Source organism: Danio aesculapii, chromosome 7, assembly GCF_903798145.1.
Source record: "Danio aesculapii chromosome 7, fDanAes4.1, whole genome shotgun sequence".
NCBI classification, from domain to species: domain Eukaryota; kingdom Metazoa; phylum Chordata; class Actinopteri; order Cypriniformes; family Danionidae; genus Danio; species Danio aesculapii.
In genome coordinates, this window is record NC_079441.1 from 15,085,714 (window position 1) to 15,104,118 (window position 18,405).

At 36.9% G+C, this 18,405-nt stretch overlaps 1 protein-coding gene across 1 annotated transcript; it reads left to right on the forward strand.

Annotated features, from left to right (window-relative positions):
* Positions 1-10,384: 10,384 nt before the first annotated feature.
* Positions 10,385-17,610, forward strand: htatip2 (HIV-1 Tat interactive protein 2). Its single transcript, XM_056461089.1, is given in 8 exon segments — positions 10,385-10,586; positions 11,554-11,737; positions 12,897-13,004; positions 14,290-14,329; positions 14,332-14,426; positions 14,586-14,647; positions 17,370-17,544; positions 17,546-17,610. Coding segments are annotated over 8 exon segments (825 nt in total). The 5' UTR covers positions 10,385-10,470; the 3' UTR covers positions 17,591-17,610.
* Positions 17,611-18,405: the final 795 nt, after the last annotated feature.

An 18,405-nucleotide genomic window follows, 5' to 3' on the forward strand; every position in this document is an offset into this window, starting at 1 on the left:
CAAGAGGTAGGATCTACCCGCTCTCGCTTCCAGAGAATCAGGCAATGGAAGATTACATAAGGGAGGCTCTGAGTCAGGGGTACATACGTCACTCAAAATCACCAGCCGCCTCAAGCTTCTTCTTTGTGGCCAAGAAGGACGGAGGGCTGCGTCCATGCATCGACTACAGGGTCCTAAATAACGGTACAGTAAAATACCGATATCCCCTTCCTCTGGTACCAGCCGCTTTGGAACAGCTCCGAGAAGCTAAAGTCTTCACTAAATTGGACCTCCGCAGCGCGTATAATCTGATAAGAATACGTGAGGGGACCAATGGAAGACAGCATTCGTGACCCCTACTGGCCACTATGAATATGAGGTCATGCCTTACGGTCTGGTCAACGCCCCCTCCGTATTCCAAAACTTCATTCATGAAGTCCTCCGGGAGTTTCTTCACCACTTTGTAATAGTGTACATAGATGACATCCTCATTTACTCCCGGAGTGAGGCCGAACATCGCCAACACGTTGCGGAGGTCCTACACACATTGAGAGAACATCACCTCTACCTCAAAGCGGAGAAATGCTCATTCCACCAGAAGTCGATTCATTTCTTGGGATACATCATTGATCAAACCGGTATACGTATGGATGGGAAGAAAATTGAGGCTGTTCTATCCTGGTCAGAACCCACTTCCATTAAGGAGCTCCAGAGGTTTCTTGGGTTTGCTAACTTTTATAGACGGTTTATCAAGGACTACAGCAGGATTACATCACCTCTCACTAATCTCCTCAAGGGTAAACCCAAAGGACTGGAGTGGACCAAAGAAGCAGCCGCAGCCTTCCGCCTTCTTAAGAAGGAGTTCACAAGGGCCCCACTCCTGACTCATCCTGACCCAAATCTTCCTTTCGTGGTGGAAGTGGACGCATCCACCACCGGCGTCGGGGCAGTATTATCTCAACATCATGATACACCGCCCCGACTGCATCCCTGTGCCTATTTCTCTCGGAAGTTGAGCCCGGCGGAGCAGAATTACAGCATAGGAGACAGGGAGCTGCTAGCAATCAAGCTAGCCTTGGAGGAGTGGCGTCACTGGTTGGAGGGAGCCAAACATCCGTTCCAGGTGATCACAGATCACAAAAACCTCCAATATATCAAAGAGGCCAAGAGACTATGTCCACGTCAAGCCAGATGGTCACTTTTCTTCTCACGTTTTGATTTCTCCATTTCCTATCGTCCAGGACCCAAGAATCTAAGAGCAGACGCTCTCTCTCGTTTACACGAGCATCACGATCATGAAGAACTCCCAACGAAGATTCTTCCCGAACACATCTCCATTTGTCCGATCACCTGGAACGCTCCTCCAGTCGTTGCCACTCCGGAAGCCCCTGCTCCGCCGGGATGCCCTCCTCATCGGCAGTTCATACCACCTGAACACCGGGTAGATCTGATCCACTCCTTACATACCTCGCTAGGCACTGGACATCCAGGGATCAACAATACTCTCTCGCTAGTATCCCAACGATTCTGGTGGCCAAACATGGCAAGGGATGTGAGGCAATATGTTCAGGGCTGTAAGGACTGTGCCCAATCCAAGAGCCCACGTCATCTACCCGCTGGAAAGCTCCATCCCTTGCCGATTCCGAACCGTCCCTGGTCACACCTAGGAGTGGACTTTATCACTGATCTCCCTTCGTCAGAAGGTAATACCTGTATTCTAGTCATAGTAGATAGATTCTCAAAGTTTGTCAAACTAATCCCTCTGAAAGGTCTTCCCACAGCCTTTGAAACAGCCGACAATATCTTTAATCAAGTCTTCAGGTCATTTGGTATTCCAGAAGATATTGTGTCGGACAGAGGTCCACAGTTCATCTCACGTCTATGGAAAGCCTTCTTCAAGCTCCTAGGTGTGGCCGTCAGCCTCTCTTCTGGATATCATCCCCAAACCAACGGGCAGACAGAGAGGAAGATTCAGGAGGTGGGACGGTTCCTGAGGACCTTCTGCAGTGGTCACCAGAGCTCCTGGAGCCAGTATTTGGGCTGGGCAGAATATGCCCAAAATTCACTGCGGCAACCCTCCACCGGACTCACGCCATTCCAGTGCGTCCTGGGCTTCCAACCACCGCTCTTTCCCTGGCATGGCGAACCATCTGATGTCCCCCGCAGTGGATCACTGGTTCCGGGAGAGCGAGAGAGTCTGGGACGAGGCTCATCAACATCTGCAGAGGGCAGTCCGTCGAAGCAAGGTAACCGCCGATAGAAGAAGGTCTGAAGAACCCAGATACACACCCGGACAAAAGGTGTGGCTATCCACCCGGGACATACGCATGCGACTGCCCTCTCGCAAGTTAAGTCCCCGATTTGTTGGTCCCTTCACCATCGTGGAACAGGTTAACCCCGTCACCTACAAACTACAATTACCCTCTCACTACCGTATTCACCCTACATTCCACGTATCACTCCTGAAACCCTATCACGATCCTGTTCTTCCCTCCACAGAGCCTGACCACGAAGAGGAACCCCCTCCTCCACTGCTCCTAGAAGAAGGAGCCGTCTACGCAGTGAAGGAGATCTTGCGTTCCCGACGTCGTGGTGGCCAGTTGGAGTACCTGGTGGACTGGGAAGGGTACGGCCCCGAAGAAAGGACATGGGTTCCCAGAGCTGATATTCTCGATCCTAGTCTCATGGTGGAGTTTCATGAGAGCCACCCTGAGTTCCCAGCGCCTAGAGGCAGAGGGAGACCACCACGGCGTCGGAGGTGTCGGCCCTCAGGAGCGGGCCCTGGGGAGGGGGGTACTGTCATGGATTGGTCAGGCTCTCACGACCCCCACTCACGAAGATCACCATCACCTGACTTCTAATGAGCACACAGCTGCATCACATTCACGAGCACCAGATAAAAGCACAGCACTCCAGTCGCTCATTGTCCGGGCTCGTCTCGACGAAAGCGGACAACTGAGCGACCACTCAGCGTAGTCATCCTCAGCTAAACAAACGATTTACTTACCTGTTCTCTTTGTATTCCTCCTAGTCTTCCTGGTCCTCCCGAATCGTCCTGTCTTCCAGTCCTTCCAAGTCTGTGTCATCCTCTGTCAGCTGTATCTGGTGTGTGCTGTCCATCCTCGTGTATTCCTGTTACCCAGCCACGGAGGAAAAGACCCCAACATCATTCCTGATCCTCCTGGCTATCCTTCATGTGCTCCTTGTTGTCATTCAATAAACACCCTAACGTTTCCTTACCTCTGTCTCCTGTCCGCTTCATAACATCCATATGCACCAAACATCTTATAAGCACCTCTTGGAAAACATTGTGCAATTCCGAGTGTGCTCCACACAGGTGAATGACTTGACAAACTACCTGTAAGAGACAAGAGTCTTTACCTCTCCATATGCACCAGATACTTTATAAGCATCTCATACCTAGTAAACATTGTGAAATTCTATGTGTGCTCCACACAGGTGAATGGATTGACAAATCAATTGTGGGACACACTCTCTTTTCTCCATACGCACCAGACACTTTCTTATCATCCCTCCATTTTTTTAAAAACATCATGCAATTCTTAGTGGTGTTCACAAAAGTAAGTTAGCTTGACAAACCACCTGTCAGAAACCTGTCTTTACTTCTTGATTTGCACCAGACACTTTATAAGCAATTCTGAGTGTGCTTCACACAGGTGAATGACTTGACAAACAAATTGTAGGATACTCTCTCCTCTCCATATGGACAGGGAGAAAAACTGAACTAAAGTAACTTAGACTTTTCATAGCATTTATATACTGCTGCTCTCTGATGATTTGAAGTGCTTCATTTATCATCACTTGTAAGTGGCTTTAAACAAAAGTGTCTGTTAAATTAACAAATTTAAATGTTATCTCTTGTAGTGACGTTAAAACAATAACATGGACGTCTAACTCAAAGTATTTTATTTGTTATGTTATGTGCGAGTCATTTTATGGACACTTGCTCTGACCAGATCAGCTGAATCAGTGAGTGATTTATGTGGACACTTGCTCTGAATGCATCATTTGAATCAGTGATTTGCCAATATAGACTCATTTTAATCATATCATTTGAATCAGTAAATGATTATGTGAACACTCGCTCTGAACAGATCATTTTAATCAGTGAGTTGCTAACTGTTTACTTGCTCAGACCAGATCAATTGAATAAGTGAGTGATTTTGTGGACACTCGCTCTGAACGGATCATTTTAATCAGTGAGTTGCTAACTGTAGACTTGCTCTGACCAGATCAGTTGAATCAGTGAGTGATTATGTGGACACTCGCTCTGAACGGATCATTTGAATCAGTGAGTTGCTAACTGTAGACTTGCTCTGACCAGATCAGTTGAATCAGTGAGTGATTATGTGGACACTCACTCTGAACTGATCATTTGAATCAGTGAATCATTAACATTTGAATCGGTGAGGTGTTAACTGTAGACTCTGCCTGACCAGATGAATTGAATTAGGCTGTTGTTAAAGGAGATGTTGAATGGTCATTATAACCGGATCATTTGAATCAGATGATATATTGTTTGAGTATTCTGTAAAAAAACAAAAACACAAATTAGCAGTTTTACGGATTCTGTGAGTCAAGACTTTTATAATTTTGAATTGGATTAAACCTGCTCTGTTGACGTTTGATGTTGAAAAGTTTGAAAAAAGTGGATTCTATTGACATTTTATAGATATTGGCCTATTGTCTAATTTCTGTTATTTTATGCACTTATTTGTATCTTTACATATCTCATACAATTTAATGCAATTTCAAGCTACTAAAATGTCAATAAAAGTCACTCTGTTAAATTGGACGGGCTGCACTGAGTATTTCAGAAACTGCTGACCTACTGGGATTTTCATGCACAACCATCTCTACGGTTTACAGAGAATGGTCAGAAAAAGAGAAAATATCCAGTGAGTGGCAGTTCTGTGGGCACAAATACCTTGTTGATGCCAGAGGTCAGAGGAGAATGGCCAGACTGGTTCAAGCTGATAGAAAGGCAATAGAAACTCAAATAACCACTCGTTACAACCGAGGTATGCGGAAGAGCATCTCTGAATGCACAACACTTCCAACCTTGAGGCGGATGGGCTACAGCAGCAGAAGACCACACTGGGTGCCACTCCTGTCAGCTAAGAACAGGAAACTGAGGCTACAATTCGCATAGGGTCACCAAAACTGCACAATAGAAGATTGGAAAAATGTTGCCTTTGTCTGATGAGTCTCAATTTCTGCTGCAACGTTCAGATGGTAGGGTCAGAATTTGGCATCGAAAGCATGGATCCATCCTGCCTTGGATCAATGGTTCAGGCTGCTGGTGGTGGTATAACGATGTGGGGGATATTTTCTTATCACACTTTGGGCCCATTTGTACCTATTGAGCATTGTGTCAATGCCACAGCCTACCTGAGTATTGTTGCTGACCATGTCCATCCCTTTATGACTAAAGTGTACCCATCTTCTGATGGCTACTTCTAGCAGGATAACGCACAATGTCATAAACCGCGAATCATCTCGGACTGGTTTTTTGAACATGACAATGAGTTCACTCTACTCAAATGCTATCATTTCAATATGGACCAAAATCTCTGAGGAATATTTCCAGTACATTGTTGAATCTACGCCATGAAGGATTAAGGCATTTCTGAAGGCAAAAGTGGGTCTAGTAAGTCGGTACTAGTAAGGTGTACCTAATAAAGTGGCCGGTGAGTGTATGTCACTTAAACTGCATAATTGAACATCATTTGCATAATCGACATAAAGTTCTACATCAAAAGATGACAAAACACAGCTTAAGGCCACATTAGGCATTTTTTGAAGGCTTAAATAAAGAGAAAGCACTTATAAGATGTACTGTCAACTATTAATGACTTTTTATTTGTTTACAGTGTATTAAAAATCTAAACAAAATACAATTGCTCAATATATTTGTTTAGATTTGATAAACTGGTGCCAAAAAGATAAGACTGGTGTAAAGATAAGCTATTTCTGTTTTTAAAATGATGTTAAAGCAGGTGTCAGTATTTAAATATTTGAATAAAAATTTTGACTGTTTTTGTATAGCCTTCAGGTTTTGCTGAGTTAACAATGAGTAAAATGCATGATATCAAGAATTCAAATTGAGTTCATGCAAAACAGCATTATTGTGCCTGTAAGGGAGAGCTGTATTCATAATGATTTTAAAGAAGTAATAATGAAAGCTGATAGCCATAGCCAACATGACCCTTCTATAAATCTCCACTACATTTGTTCAGTAACATCTGAAAGGGCAGGATTGTCAGCTAACATATGGGTCTATTCATACCAGCGGCCAACAAACGTTTGAACAGAGCTGGAATTTAAACAGTTGGAGTCTTGTGCACTGACAATAAAACCTGCTTTAAAGGAATTGGAGCATATGGTGTGGCCTCATTGGCTAAAGAGCAAAACACATTCATTCACAATTTTGATATGTTAAATGATGCGCTTTTGACATGCATGTATTGGTGCACTCCACTTGAAGACCTTTTCTGTTAGTGACATTGTAAGTGATAATTGTTGTTGGTATTTGTTCGTAACGTTACTAAACATTCCAGAAAATATTTATATACAGTTGAAGTCAGAATTATTAGCCTCCTTTGATTTTTTTTCTTCTTTTTTAAATATTTCCTAAATGATGTTTAACAGAGCAAGAAAATTTTCACAGTATGTCTGATAATATTTTTTCTTCTGGAGAAAGTCTTATTTGTTTTATTTTGGCTAGAATAAAAGCACTTTTTTTTTTTTACTTTTTTTTTAAAAAACATTTGAGGTCAAAATTATTAGCCCCTTTAAGCTATATATTTTTGATAGTCTACAGAACAAACCATCGTTATGCAATAACTTGCCTAATTACCCTAACCTGCCTAGTTAACCTAATTAACCTAGTTAAGCCTTTAAATGTCACTTTAAGCTGTATAGAAGTAATTTGAAAAATATCTAGTTAAAATATTATTTACTGTCATCATGGCAAAGGTGTTATTAAACTATTATGTTTAGAAATGTGTTGAAAAAAAATCTTCTTTCCGTTAAACAAAATTGGGGGGAAATAAATAAACAGGGAGCTTATAATTCAGGGGGGCTAATATTTCTGACTTTAACTGTATATATAGAGACAGACACACACACACATATTTTACATTCAGGATCCCCAAACAAACCAGAGAGAGAGAGAGTAATTTTGGCCTTATACTGACACCCACTGGTGGGAATTGATCATTACATAGAAAAGCTTTTTTCTTGATTTCTTAAGCTATATTTTGCAGTAGGCCTCGAGACAGGTTAAAGCCACCAAGAAATCAAACTCGACTAAATAACTCATGATTGAGGGTGGGATCAACCTGTCACTCACATCTGATTTACCAGTAGAGAACAACGATCATTCAATTAATTCCTAATGAACTAAATGAAACCCCGCCCCCACCCTGTAAAACCCAAAAAAGTTAAGGTTACTCAAACCATTTGAGCAAACCGATTGCAACAAACCATTTAAGTTCAAAAACGAACCCTAATGAGTACTGTGAACTTAATCCATTTGAGTAAACAAAGCAATTTGAGCACAGTTAAACCCAATAAATGTAGAGAACTCAAACCAACTCAGTACTGTAAAACCTAATAAATTAAGTCAACTCAAACCGTTAAAGAAAACCGACTGCTACAAACCATTTGAGTAAAAAAAACTAATCTACATGAGTACTGTGAACTTACCCCATTTAAGTTGAAGTAATGAAATATTTAATTAACTTATTACCTTCACTGTAAAAAGTGATTAGTTATTGAAAGCGAGTGAACCAATTGCCTTAAAAGCAACAAGTTGACTTTACAAAAATAATGTAAGTAAACGCATTGTAACTTGGAACTGTTAAGCTGGCTTAATTTTTATAATTATGCTTATTGTACTCACTTTTTTAAAGTCAACTAATCGTTTTTTACTGTGTCAGACTATTTTATCACGTTTTTTAAAAATAATTACTGTAATTATTACAATATTACATATTTGGTGCATCTATAAGTCAATAAAATTTACAATTATAGCCTGTGTTGAATTTAGAAGAGACATTGGAGTCTGGAAGAGCAAATAAAGTGATTAGTTTACTTTTATTTTTTAAAAAGTTAATACGATTAGCATGATAATAAAAAGCAAGCCAGCTTAACTATTACAGGTTACAATGGGTTTACTTACATTATTTTTGTAAAGTCAACTTGTTTCTTTTAAGGCAATTGGTTTACTTTTTTTAAGTATCTAATCACTTTTTGAGTTCAAAACTCTTCTCATATGAGAAGAATTATCTTTCAGTAGATTTTGAGTTAATTACACTCATTTCATTTGATAAAGTTGACTGTTTGGTTTTACAGTGTACATTTTTTACCATTCTACTTAAATATGTGACAAAATGGTGAAAAAAAGACTATCGCAACTGTTAAATGCTGCCTTTAATCCAGGCCAGTGATATAATATTTTAAGTGTTTGCTGCCAGTGAAAGTAATTTTTTTGTAAAAAGTTATGTAGGCCATTTCTTTAAAAGCAAAACACACAATATTGAGGCAGAATGACGAAAAATGTGATATGTGAAATATGAAATTATGAGATAAATCGAACACATTTGACAGTTTTGCACATTTGTTGAAATAAATAAATAGGTGACATCCACTTTCTTGGACCCAGCTGTTGATTTAGTTTTAATTAGTCAACACAGTGGAGCTTTATGTAATCAATACATACATATCGTGTGTCTGTATTTAAAGGGATAGTTCACCTAAAAATTAATTTACTCACCCTCAAGTGGTTCCAAACCTTTGAGTTTCTTTATTTTGTTGAACACAAAAAATCTACTATGACACACATAGGTTTCCAACTGTCTTCTAAATATCTCATTTTTGTTCAACAGAAGAAAGAAAATCTAACAGGTTTTAAACAAGTTCAACTGATCTTTATTTCTATAGCGCTTTTACAATGCAGATTGTGCCAAAGCAGCTTATAGAAGTTCTAGTAAATTGAAATTGAAACTGAGTCATTTCAGTTTTCAGAGTTGAAGTTCAGTTCAGTGTGGTTTAATTTTCCCTGCTGAAAGTCCAAACCTTGAAGAGCAATTCTATCGATGTGGAGCTTCACAAGTCCCAAACCAAGCAAGCCAGTGGCGACAGCGTCGAGGAACAAAACTTCACCAATTGATAAAAGGGAAGGAAAAAAAAAAAAACCTCGAGAGAAACCAGGCTCAGTTGGGTACGACCATTTCTCCTCTGGCCAAACTTCTTGTAGTCTAGACCAGGGATGTCAAACTCAATTACTGGAGGGCCGCAGCCCTGCACAGTTTAGTTCCAACCCTAATTAAACAAAGCTGATCAAACTAATTAAGTCTTTCAGTCTTGTTTGAAACCTAAACAGGTAAGTGTGTTGAAGCAGGGCTGGAACTAAACTGTGCAGGACTGCGGCCCTCCAGGAATTGAGTTTGACATCCCTGGTCTAGACGCTAGGGGCTGGAGAACGCTGGACGTCCACCGTGGAGAAGCTGCAAGTAAAGGGAAAGTAAACGATGACAGAATTTTTACTTTTGGATGATCTCTTTATTTCTCTTTAGATTGCTTAGATCTGCTTTATCGAAGGGGAAATATACACTGAAAAAAATATCGGTTAATTAACAGTTTCTGTGTTAAAATGTTTTCCATAATTTAAAAAGAAAATTGCATTATGGGATGTTGACCTATGCTCTGTCAATGTTTGATATTGAAAATGTAACTATAGACAGTGACTTTTATGTCATTTATAGTAGTTTGAAACCAAATATTGTATAATAAATATTTATAAACAAATCCATAAAATAACAGAAAAGGGCAGCAGATAACCAGATAACCAGTTTTGTACTGTAATTTACATTACCAACTTAGTCAATATATACCTTATTGCATTAAAGTAACTTTAACATTTTACCATGAAAAGCCAATTTAACATTTAATCTACTATCTAATATACTAGTGTATGAGTCTTTTTAAACACTAGCAATTTTTTCCTTAATATAATAGACTAATCACGAACAAATAAATAATATGAATACGTATTTATTATGTGCAGTTATCTAGGCCTAATGAAAAAGGAATAACAGTGTCTAATGAATAAATACTACCAACTAAAAATTTAATACTGATAACTATAAGTAGTAGCCTAATAAATAAACAAATACATAAACTGGTATTAATAATGTAGCATTAGTAGCCTACGAAAATAATACTAGCATCTAAAAAATGTTACCTGCTGTATGAAAATAGATATCTGTAGCTATGAACTGAATGTTAAAATTGCTTGCCATACAACCAGTTGTGTTTTTAGCGTTTCCAAAACAGCTGCCGCGCTCGCTTGTCGCTTTATGCTTTGGGCGCGTTCTGCGCACGCGCCGTCTGAAACCAGAATGTAACAGGAAGAAGCTTCAGAAACGCATCAACAACCAAAGTCCTGTGTTTATCTAGTTTGGCATGAATGTATTTCAGGGCACCTGTGAAAAAACCTTAAGCTTCTTCGCTGTTTTTGTAGTCGTGCTCGCCGCTGTTTTCTATTACCTGGAGAATTCAGAGACTTACGAGATACAAAGGTGAGGTGCTCGCTCATTACGTCTACGTTACTGTATATCCAAATGCGCAGTTACATGTTTAGTACTATATTTTTTTGTTTGTCGTGTTTGTGCTCGTGACTATATTGCCAATATTTCGATGTCTCTTCTGACTATTGCCTATAGTCTACAAGACACCTTCGATAGATGGGTTCTTTCATTTAGTTAAATAACATTCAGATACAGACGCAGATACGACGTTTAACAGTGCAGATAATGTGTACAATCCGAACTGCTCCGAAATAATAAATGAGAACTTAAAAAAATCAAATTGCATGAAATAAGCTCTCAGTGGGCGGTGGCTGCACCATCTGCATTTACCTTTAACTTATTCGGTCAATAAAGATAATCTCAGGTTCATTCAAGACAGGTGTAACTGATCAACAGCCTACAGTGTTGTCACATGATGCGTTTTTCAACTTTGAATGCCAGTGACGATTTTTTTCCAGTTGTAATCATATACAAGATAAAGTTGTTTACAGATCATTACATAGAGATTTTGTGACTTGCATTATGCCTTTAATATTGTAAGTCATGTACCAATTATTTGCATCAATAGATTGTGTAGACTTTTGTATTGTTTGGATACTATAACTGCTATTTAGGGGGAAAATATTGTAACCAGATAATAATAGCCTTTTGCTGTTCCAAAACTGTATCCGTATATTTTTCTTTTTGAACATAAGAAACTTTGAAGTATGCGACTTCCACTGTATGAATGAAAGGCAGTAGGGGCCATACATTATCATACTTTTTTTTTTTTTTTTAAGATAGAAGAAAGACATTCATAACTTTATAACAAAGTAAAGGATGACCAAATTGTATTTTTTAAGTGAACTATATCTAGCATACCTGCTTATTGTAGTATACTTGTCTGTGCAAATTCTGCAGTGTCATGCTGATATTGCAAGATTCAAACGGTAGTGTACACAATTTTTTTTAATTACAGAATGGATCTGAATGCAATGGAAGAGAACTACCGGCAGAAGAACAAAACATGCTTCATTCTCGGTGGCTCTGGTGAAACTGGAAAAGCTTTGCTAAAAGAGCTAGTGGAGCGAAACATCTTCTCCAGGATCACTCTCATTGGACGAAGACAGTTAACCTTTGAGGATAAAGCCTATGAAAATCTGGTAATTAGACAATTTTCAAAATATTATGTGTATGTGATCCAAAAAAAACTTCCCAAAAACGTTGCTCAAACCTACTAAAACAAAAAAAAAAAAAAAAAAAAAAATAATGATTTACAAAATTGTCGATAACAAATGTTAACATTTGAACCCATACCTGATAAATACAGTAAATCCAGAGGAATTGGGTTATTTCCAGCCTGATCTCACGAGAAGACATAAGTACTTTACGTTTTGTCAGTTTAGTGGCAAATTAGTACGAATTCGTATATAAACCCAAACATCAGTGGGGGATGAGCAAATCACACTGAATTGTATGAATTAGTTTGTACAAATTCATACGAATTAGCCACTAAATCAAAAAGTTACGAATTGCCGTGAGATTGCATTGATTGTTTAATGTCGATTTAAACATTAAACACTAAATGTTGATTTCTGAACTCTTTTCAAGTAAAAACATTAGTAATGTTCAAATCGGTCAATAAATGATTTTAAAATGCAATCTTTTTTTTGTTTTTTTATGCCAAAAATATTCTATATACAGGGTGTCTGCCAGGTCTTTAAATGTCTTTAATTTCAAAAACTATATTTTAGGCCTGAAAAAGTCTTAAATTGACTGAAATATTGGGCTGTAAAGTCTTAAATCATTTAAACAGATCTTAATTTTGCTTTGTCCAAATAAAGCTACTCAATTGGGCTGACATCCATCCAATGACCTATATATATATATATATATATATATATATATATATATATATATATATATATATATATATAATATATATATATATATATATATATATATATATTATATAAGTGAATATTTCATTATTGCAAAGAGATTCACAACAGCTGTTTTCACAGCCAGATCTCCAAACTAAATTCCCTAATGAGGGAAAAAAACTAAAAACAGTTACCTGATTCCTCATGATAAAACTGGGCCATTAGAAAAAATATTTTGTGTTTAACGCTGTATAATTCAAAATTTCATTCTTAATGGTCTTAAAAGGTCTTAAATTTGACTTAATGAAACCTGCAGAAACCCTGTTTATTTAAAAAAAAAAAAAAACAAGGCAATGAAATGCTGTATGCAGTGCAAAATGTTATCAATGATTCAGTGTTGATTTATCAGTGATTCATCATTTGCCTTCATTGTTCCCAGGTTCAAAAGGTGGTTGATTTTGAGAAGCTGGATGAGTATGCAGATGTATTTCAGGGCCATGATGTTGGATACTGCTGTCTAGGAACAACCAGAGCCAAAGCAGGAGCTGTACGCTATTGTCTTTTTGTAGACAAAAAATGCATGCAGACTTTCCCTATTGAACACAAATTGACCTAACATTCATTTCATGCATTATGAAACTCTATTATAAGTTTTCTAACACATCAGCAGTGCCACAGACTGATCGCCTCATGCCATGTCACATTACTGAAGTAATTCTTGCAAAACAAAGCCCTGACCAAGTATTGAGTGTTTTACTTCTTATTACTGTTAAGTAGTCCAACATTTCTGTGTCCTTTTTTATTGACCATAAGTAAAATTCAAATTTTCAGAGATATATAATTTTAAGGTTTCATTGGCCATAATCATCGAAATTAAAAGAAATAAACACTTGAAATATATCAATCTGTTTGTAATGCATCTACAGTACAGATCACACATTTATATAAATAAATAAATAAATAAATAAATATATATATATATATATATAATATATATTATATATATATATATATTATATATATAATATATATATATATATAAATATAATATATAAATAAACATAAAGTTGAAGTTAGAATTATTATCCCTCCTGAATTATTAGCACCCCTGTATACATTTTTCCCAATTTTTTTGTATCGAGAGAAGATTTTTTTTCAGCTCATTTCTAAACATAATAGTTTTAATAACTCATTTCTAATAACTAATTTTCTTTATCTTTGCCATAATGACAGTAATTAATATTTTACTAGATATTTTTCAAGATACTAGTATTCAGCTTAAAGTGACATTTAAAGGCTTAACTAGTTTAAGTAGGGTTTCATTAGGCAAGTTAAGATAATTAGACAAATCCTTGTAAGGGGGCTAATAATTTGACATAAATGGTATTTAAAATTTTGTAACTGCTTTTACTCTAGCAAAATAAAACAAATGAATCTTTCTGCAGGAAGAAAAAAATATCATAGGAAATACTGTGAAAAATTCCTTGCTCTGTTAAACATAATTTGGGCAATATTGGAAAAAGAAAAAAAAAATCTCAGGAGGGCTAATAATTTTGACTTCAACTGTATATATAAATATTTATAAAAGGAAACCTTTAAATAATTACACTTATATTTATCTAATGTAATTCAATTTCACAGTAAATCTCGAAAAATCTAAATAAATGTAAACTACCTGCAATGCAAGATGAACATCAGAAAAACACTTTCATTTTTTTGAGAAAGTTAATGACGCTAGAATCCATTTATAGAGAAACCTTCATGCAAAGTCCACTTGTCATATTCATTTTCTGTGGTAATTCCATACTAAACGTCTTGATAAACTGCTGCAGGAAGGATTTGTGCGTGTGGATCATGACTACGTACTCAAGTCCTGCAGACTGCCAAAGCAGGAGGTTGCTCTCATTTCAACCTCGAATCCTCCAAAGGTGCAGATAAAACCAGCAGCTTTCTCTACCTGAAAACAAAGGTATTGCAAAAGCCTGTTCAACACACAGTTGTTTGTTTGTTAAAGATATAATGTTTGGCTCACTTGATATACAGTGCAGATAAGGACAATTGCGTATGTTTGACATCATTAAAGCTAATTTATGTACTGAATAAAGCAGAAACACTGGTGTATTTACAGGGACAGGTTGAAGCCGAAATTGAAGAGCTCGGGTTTGAGCGGTTGTCCATCTATCGACCTGCGTGAGTCTCTCTGCTTTTGGTTCTTTAATTACTGTAAACCTGAGGTCAACATTTTGTTGACAAAAACATTTTTTATATCAATAACTGTCATGATAAATGTCAAATCTCTGTTTCTTTCGAGTTTAAAGGCAGATTTTTGCTCCTCATTGAAAGCTGCAAAGACTAGACCATTAATCATTCATTCAGAACACATCAACTAGATTTAAATAGAGTATTTACATTCACAGATTTGAGGTGCATTATTTTTAATATTATAAACATTATATGGAGTAAACTTTTCTTTCGCAAAACATTTTAACAGAAATTCATTTCTTGGTTCCTGCATAAAATCAAATCATGAAACAAATTTAGTTCACTTACTTTAGGGATATGATGCAGATGTAAATTTTTCAGTAAAACAATTAACATGCACATTTGTATTTATTTAAATATACAAACTTTAATTTTCTTAAAAATTAAACATTGTCATTTATTATATCACTCGTTTAGACCCCAATCATAGGTAAAACGGCACACTTAGCGCTTATTACCATGTTGAAATGCAACTGTGGTTTCTATGATAATTCTATTAAAAATGATAGCCTGATTACATAAATAAAATACAAATTCTGTCTTAAATAATATCAGTTACTGTAACTATATTCTGTTTACTCTAATATATCTGCACTAATAATATAATAAAAATAATATGTACAGTTGAAATCTGAGTTTTTTGCCCCTCTTTGAATGTATTTTTTCTTTTTTAAATATTTCCCAACTGATGTTTAACAGAGCAAGGACATTTCACAGTATGTCTGATAATATTTTTTCTTCTGGAGAAAGTCTTATTTGTTTTTTTTTTTCGGCTAGAATAAAAGCAGTTTTTACATTTTTAAAAACCATTTTAGGTCAAAATTATTAGTCTCTTTAAGCTATAATTTTTTTTCGATAGTCTACAGAACAAACCATTGTTATACAATAACTTGCCTAATTACCCTAAACTGCCTAGTTAACCTAATTAACCTAGTTAAGCCTTTAAATGTCACTTTAAAGTTTCTTAAAAATATCTAGTAAATATTATTTGCTGTCATCATGGCAAAGATAAAATAAATCAGTTATTAGAAAATGAGTTATTAAAACTCTTATGTTTAGAAACATGTTAAAAAAATCTTCTCTCCGTTAAACAGAAATTTGGAAAAAAATAAACAGGGGGGCTAATAATTCAGGGGGTTTAATAATTCTGACTTCAACTGTATATCTCCCTTTCTTGCCACAAAACCAGGATGCAGGTTACTTGTACTACAGTAAATTCATGAAACGGGCTTCTAACTGATTTGTTATTTGTATACTAGAATTACTTAATAATAGAGTTATTTATATAACAGAACAAAATGCTCCCTATCACATTAAGCATTTAGCATTATTTTACATTCATGATGTGCTGTAAATCATACATGTGCTCTATATTATTCCAATTCAAGGACAAATAAATGGAAAATGCTTGAAATGTATTCACAATTCTGTAATCATTCATTCTCCTTTAGCTTAGTCCTTTTATTTATTAGGGGTCGCCACAGCAGAATGAATTGGCAACTTATCCAGCATATGTTTTACACAGCGGATGCCCCTCCAGCTGCAACCCAGTACTGGGAAACATCCATCCACACACATACACTATGTCTAATTTAGTTCATTCAATTCACCTATAGCGCATGTCTTTGGACTGTGGGGGGACCCTGAGCACCCAGAGCAAACCCATGCCAACACAGGGAGAACATGCAAACTCCACACAGAAATACCAACTGACCTCAGCCGAGACTCGAACCAGCGACCTTCTTGCTGTGAGGTGACATGTGCTAACCACTGAGCCACCATGTCGTCCTTGTAATCAGTCTTTTACTTGTTTGTTTGTTCTTGTTTTGTTGGTGGTGTTAGTGAGGCCAGCAGGGGGCGCTCAACCTGCGGTCTGTGTGGATCCTAACGCTCCAGCATATTGATGGGATGCATACTGCTCATTGAGCTCTTTGGATGAGACGTTAAACTGAGGTCCTGACTCTGTGGGGTCATTAAAAATGCCTAGGATGTCCTTCAAAAAGAGTAGGGGTTTAATCCCAGCATTCTGGACAATTTGCCCATTGGCCTCTGTCCATCATGGCCCCTCACCATCTCCATATCGTAATTAGCTTCATCACTCTGTGTCCTCTCCACCAATCAGCTGGTGTGTGGTGTGCAGTCTGACGCAATATGGCTGCTGTCGCATCATCCAGGTTAATGCTGCACACTGGTGGTGGATGAGCAGATTCCCCCAATGTGTAAGCGCTTTGAGTGTCCAGAAAAGCGCTTATAAATGTAAGGAATTATTATTAATTATTATTATTATTATTATTAAAATAATTTTGTTTTTGTTTTGTCATAAAATAATTTTGCTTACCCGATTGGTGAATTATTTTCCTTAACTTCCTTAACTTTATTTTGGCATATGTATTTGTGAAAACAAGACCATATTTTTTTTTTATCTAGAAAATGCGTCTTGATTTAAGAATTTTTTAATATCTGGACTAGAATCAAGACAAACAAATCTAAGAAGAAAGATTTTTTGGCAGTGTACGCGTTGAATTGACATTCATCAGACATCCATTATCTTTTATCGGGGGAAATTACATTAGGATAATAATATTTATTGATTTTTTTGCCAGCCCTACATCGTTTGGTCTCTAATTGATATGTGTTTGTTCATTTCCAGGGTGCTGTTGGTTGACAGACAGGAAAGTCGGCCGTCAGAGTGGATGGCTAGAAAGTTCTTTGGTGCTTTCTCTACAGTTTTCCCCACAGCCATGTCTATTCCCATCACATCAGTGGTCAGAGCAATGGCTGTCAACACACTTAAAGATGGAGAGCAGAAAGTGGAAATTCTCGAAAAACAAGGCCATACACACTCTCGGGAAAGTTGGAGACAAGAAATAGACTTTTGATTGTGACTTGTTTAAGTATAAGTGCAGTTCTAGCCATGGTGCATTTTTGTTTTTAGCAAAGCAAGCCAAATGTGGTTTGACAACTGACATTTTGAATTCTTATCATATTAACTGTTTTTAAAAAGCATTTAAAAAATTGTAATTTGCACTATAAATACGGGTTATGTGTGCTGTGTTTTTATTATTATTCGCTTTGGTTTCTCTTGCGTTTTTGTATTTGATTGTATATCTCATTAATACAAATAAACAAATGTTAAAACTGAGTCATAACTTCATGTAATCTGTTTTCAAAAATACGAAGAAGTTAAAGGGGACCTATCATGCAAAAATCACTTTATAAGAGGCTATACACAGTGGTTGGCAGCACTGTGGTGAATACAGCCACCCTCTGTTGAAAAAAAAAAAAAAAAATCTGATTTTTAAAATCATACTTCATAATACAGTCTACAGAAACCTTCTCCTACATATATCAGAGAGGGAAAGCCCCGCCCATTGGTGACGATCTCTCCTTCATTAGCATAGACAGCCCTGAGTGAGAAGCAGCTGTCCCGCCATTATTTTTGAATCTGCCACTAAAAGAGCTGCGTCCCAAATTGCACACTATGCACTTATGCACTATGTAGGTTTACTTATTGCACTTCACACTCAACAGCATGTATGAAGTGGCCGAACTGTTTCCCAAATTAGTCAAATAAATGACCAAACTTCCAAATAATAAATACCTGCAATGAGTATAACCGCATTACCATCGGGAGGTTGGTATAATCACAATTTTTCTTTCACAATCCAAAATAGTAAGGGATAAAC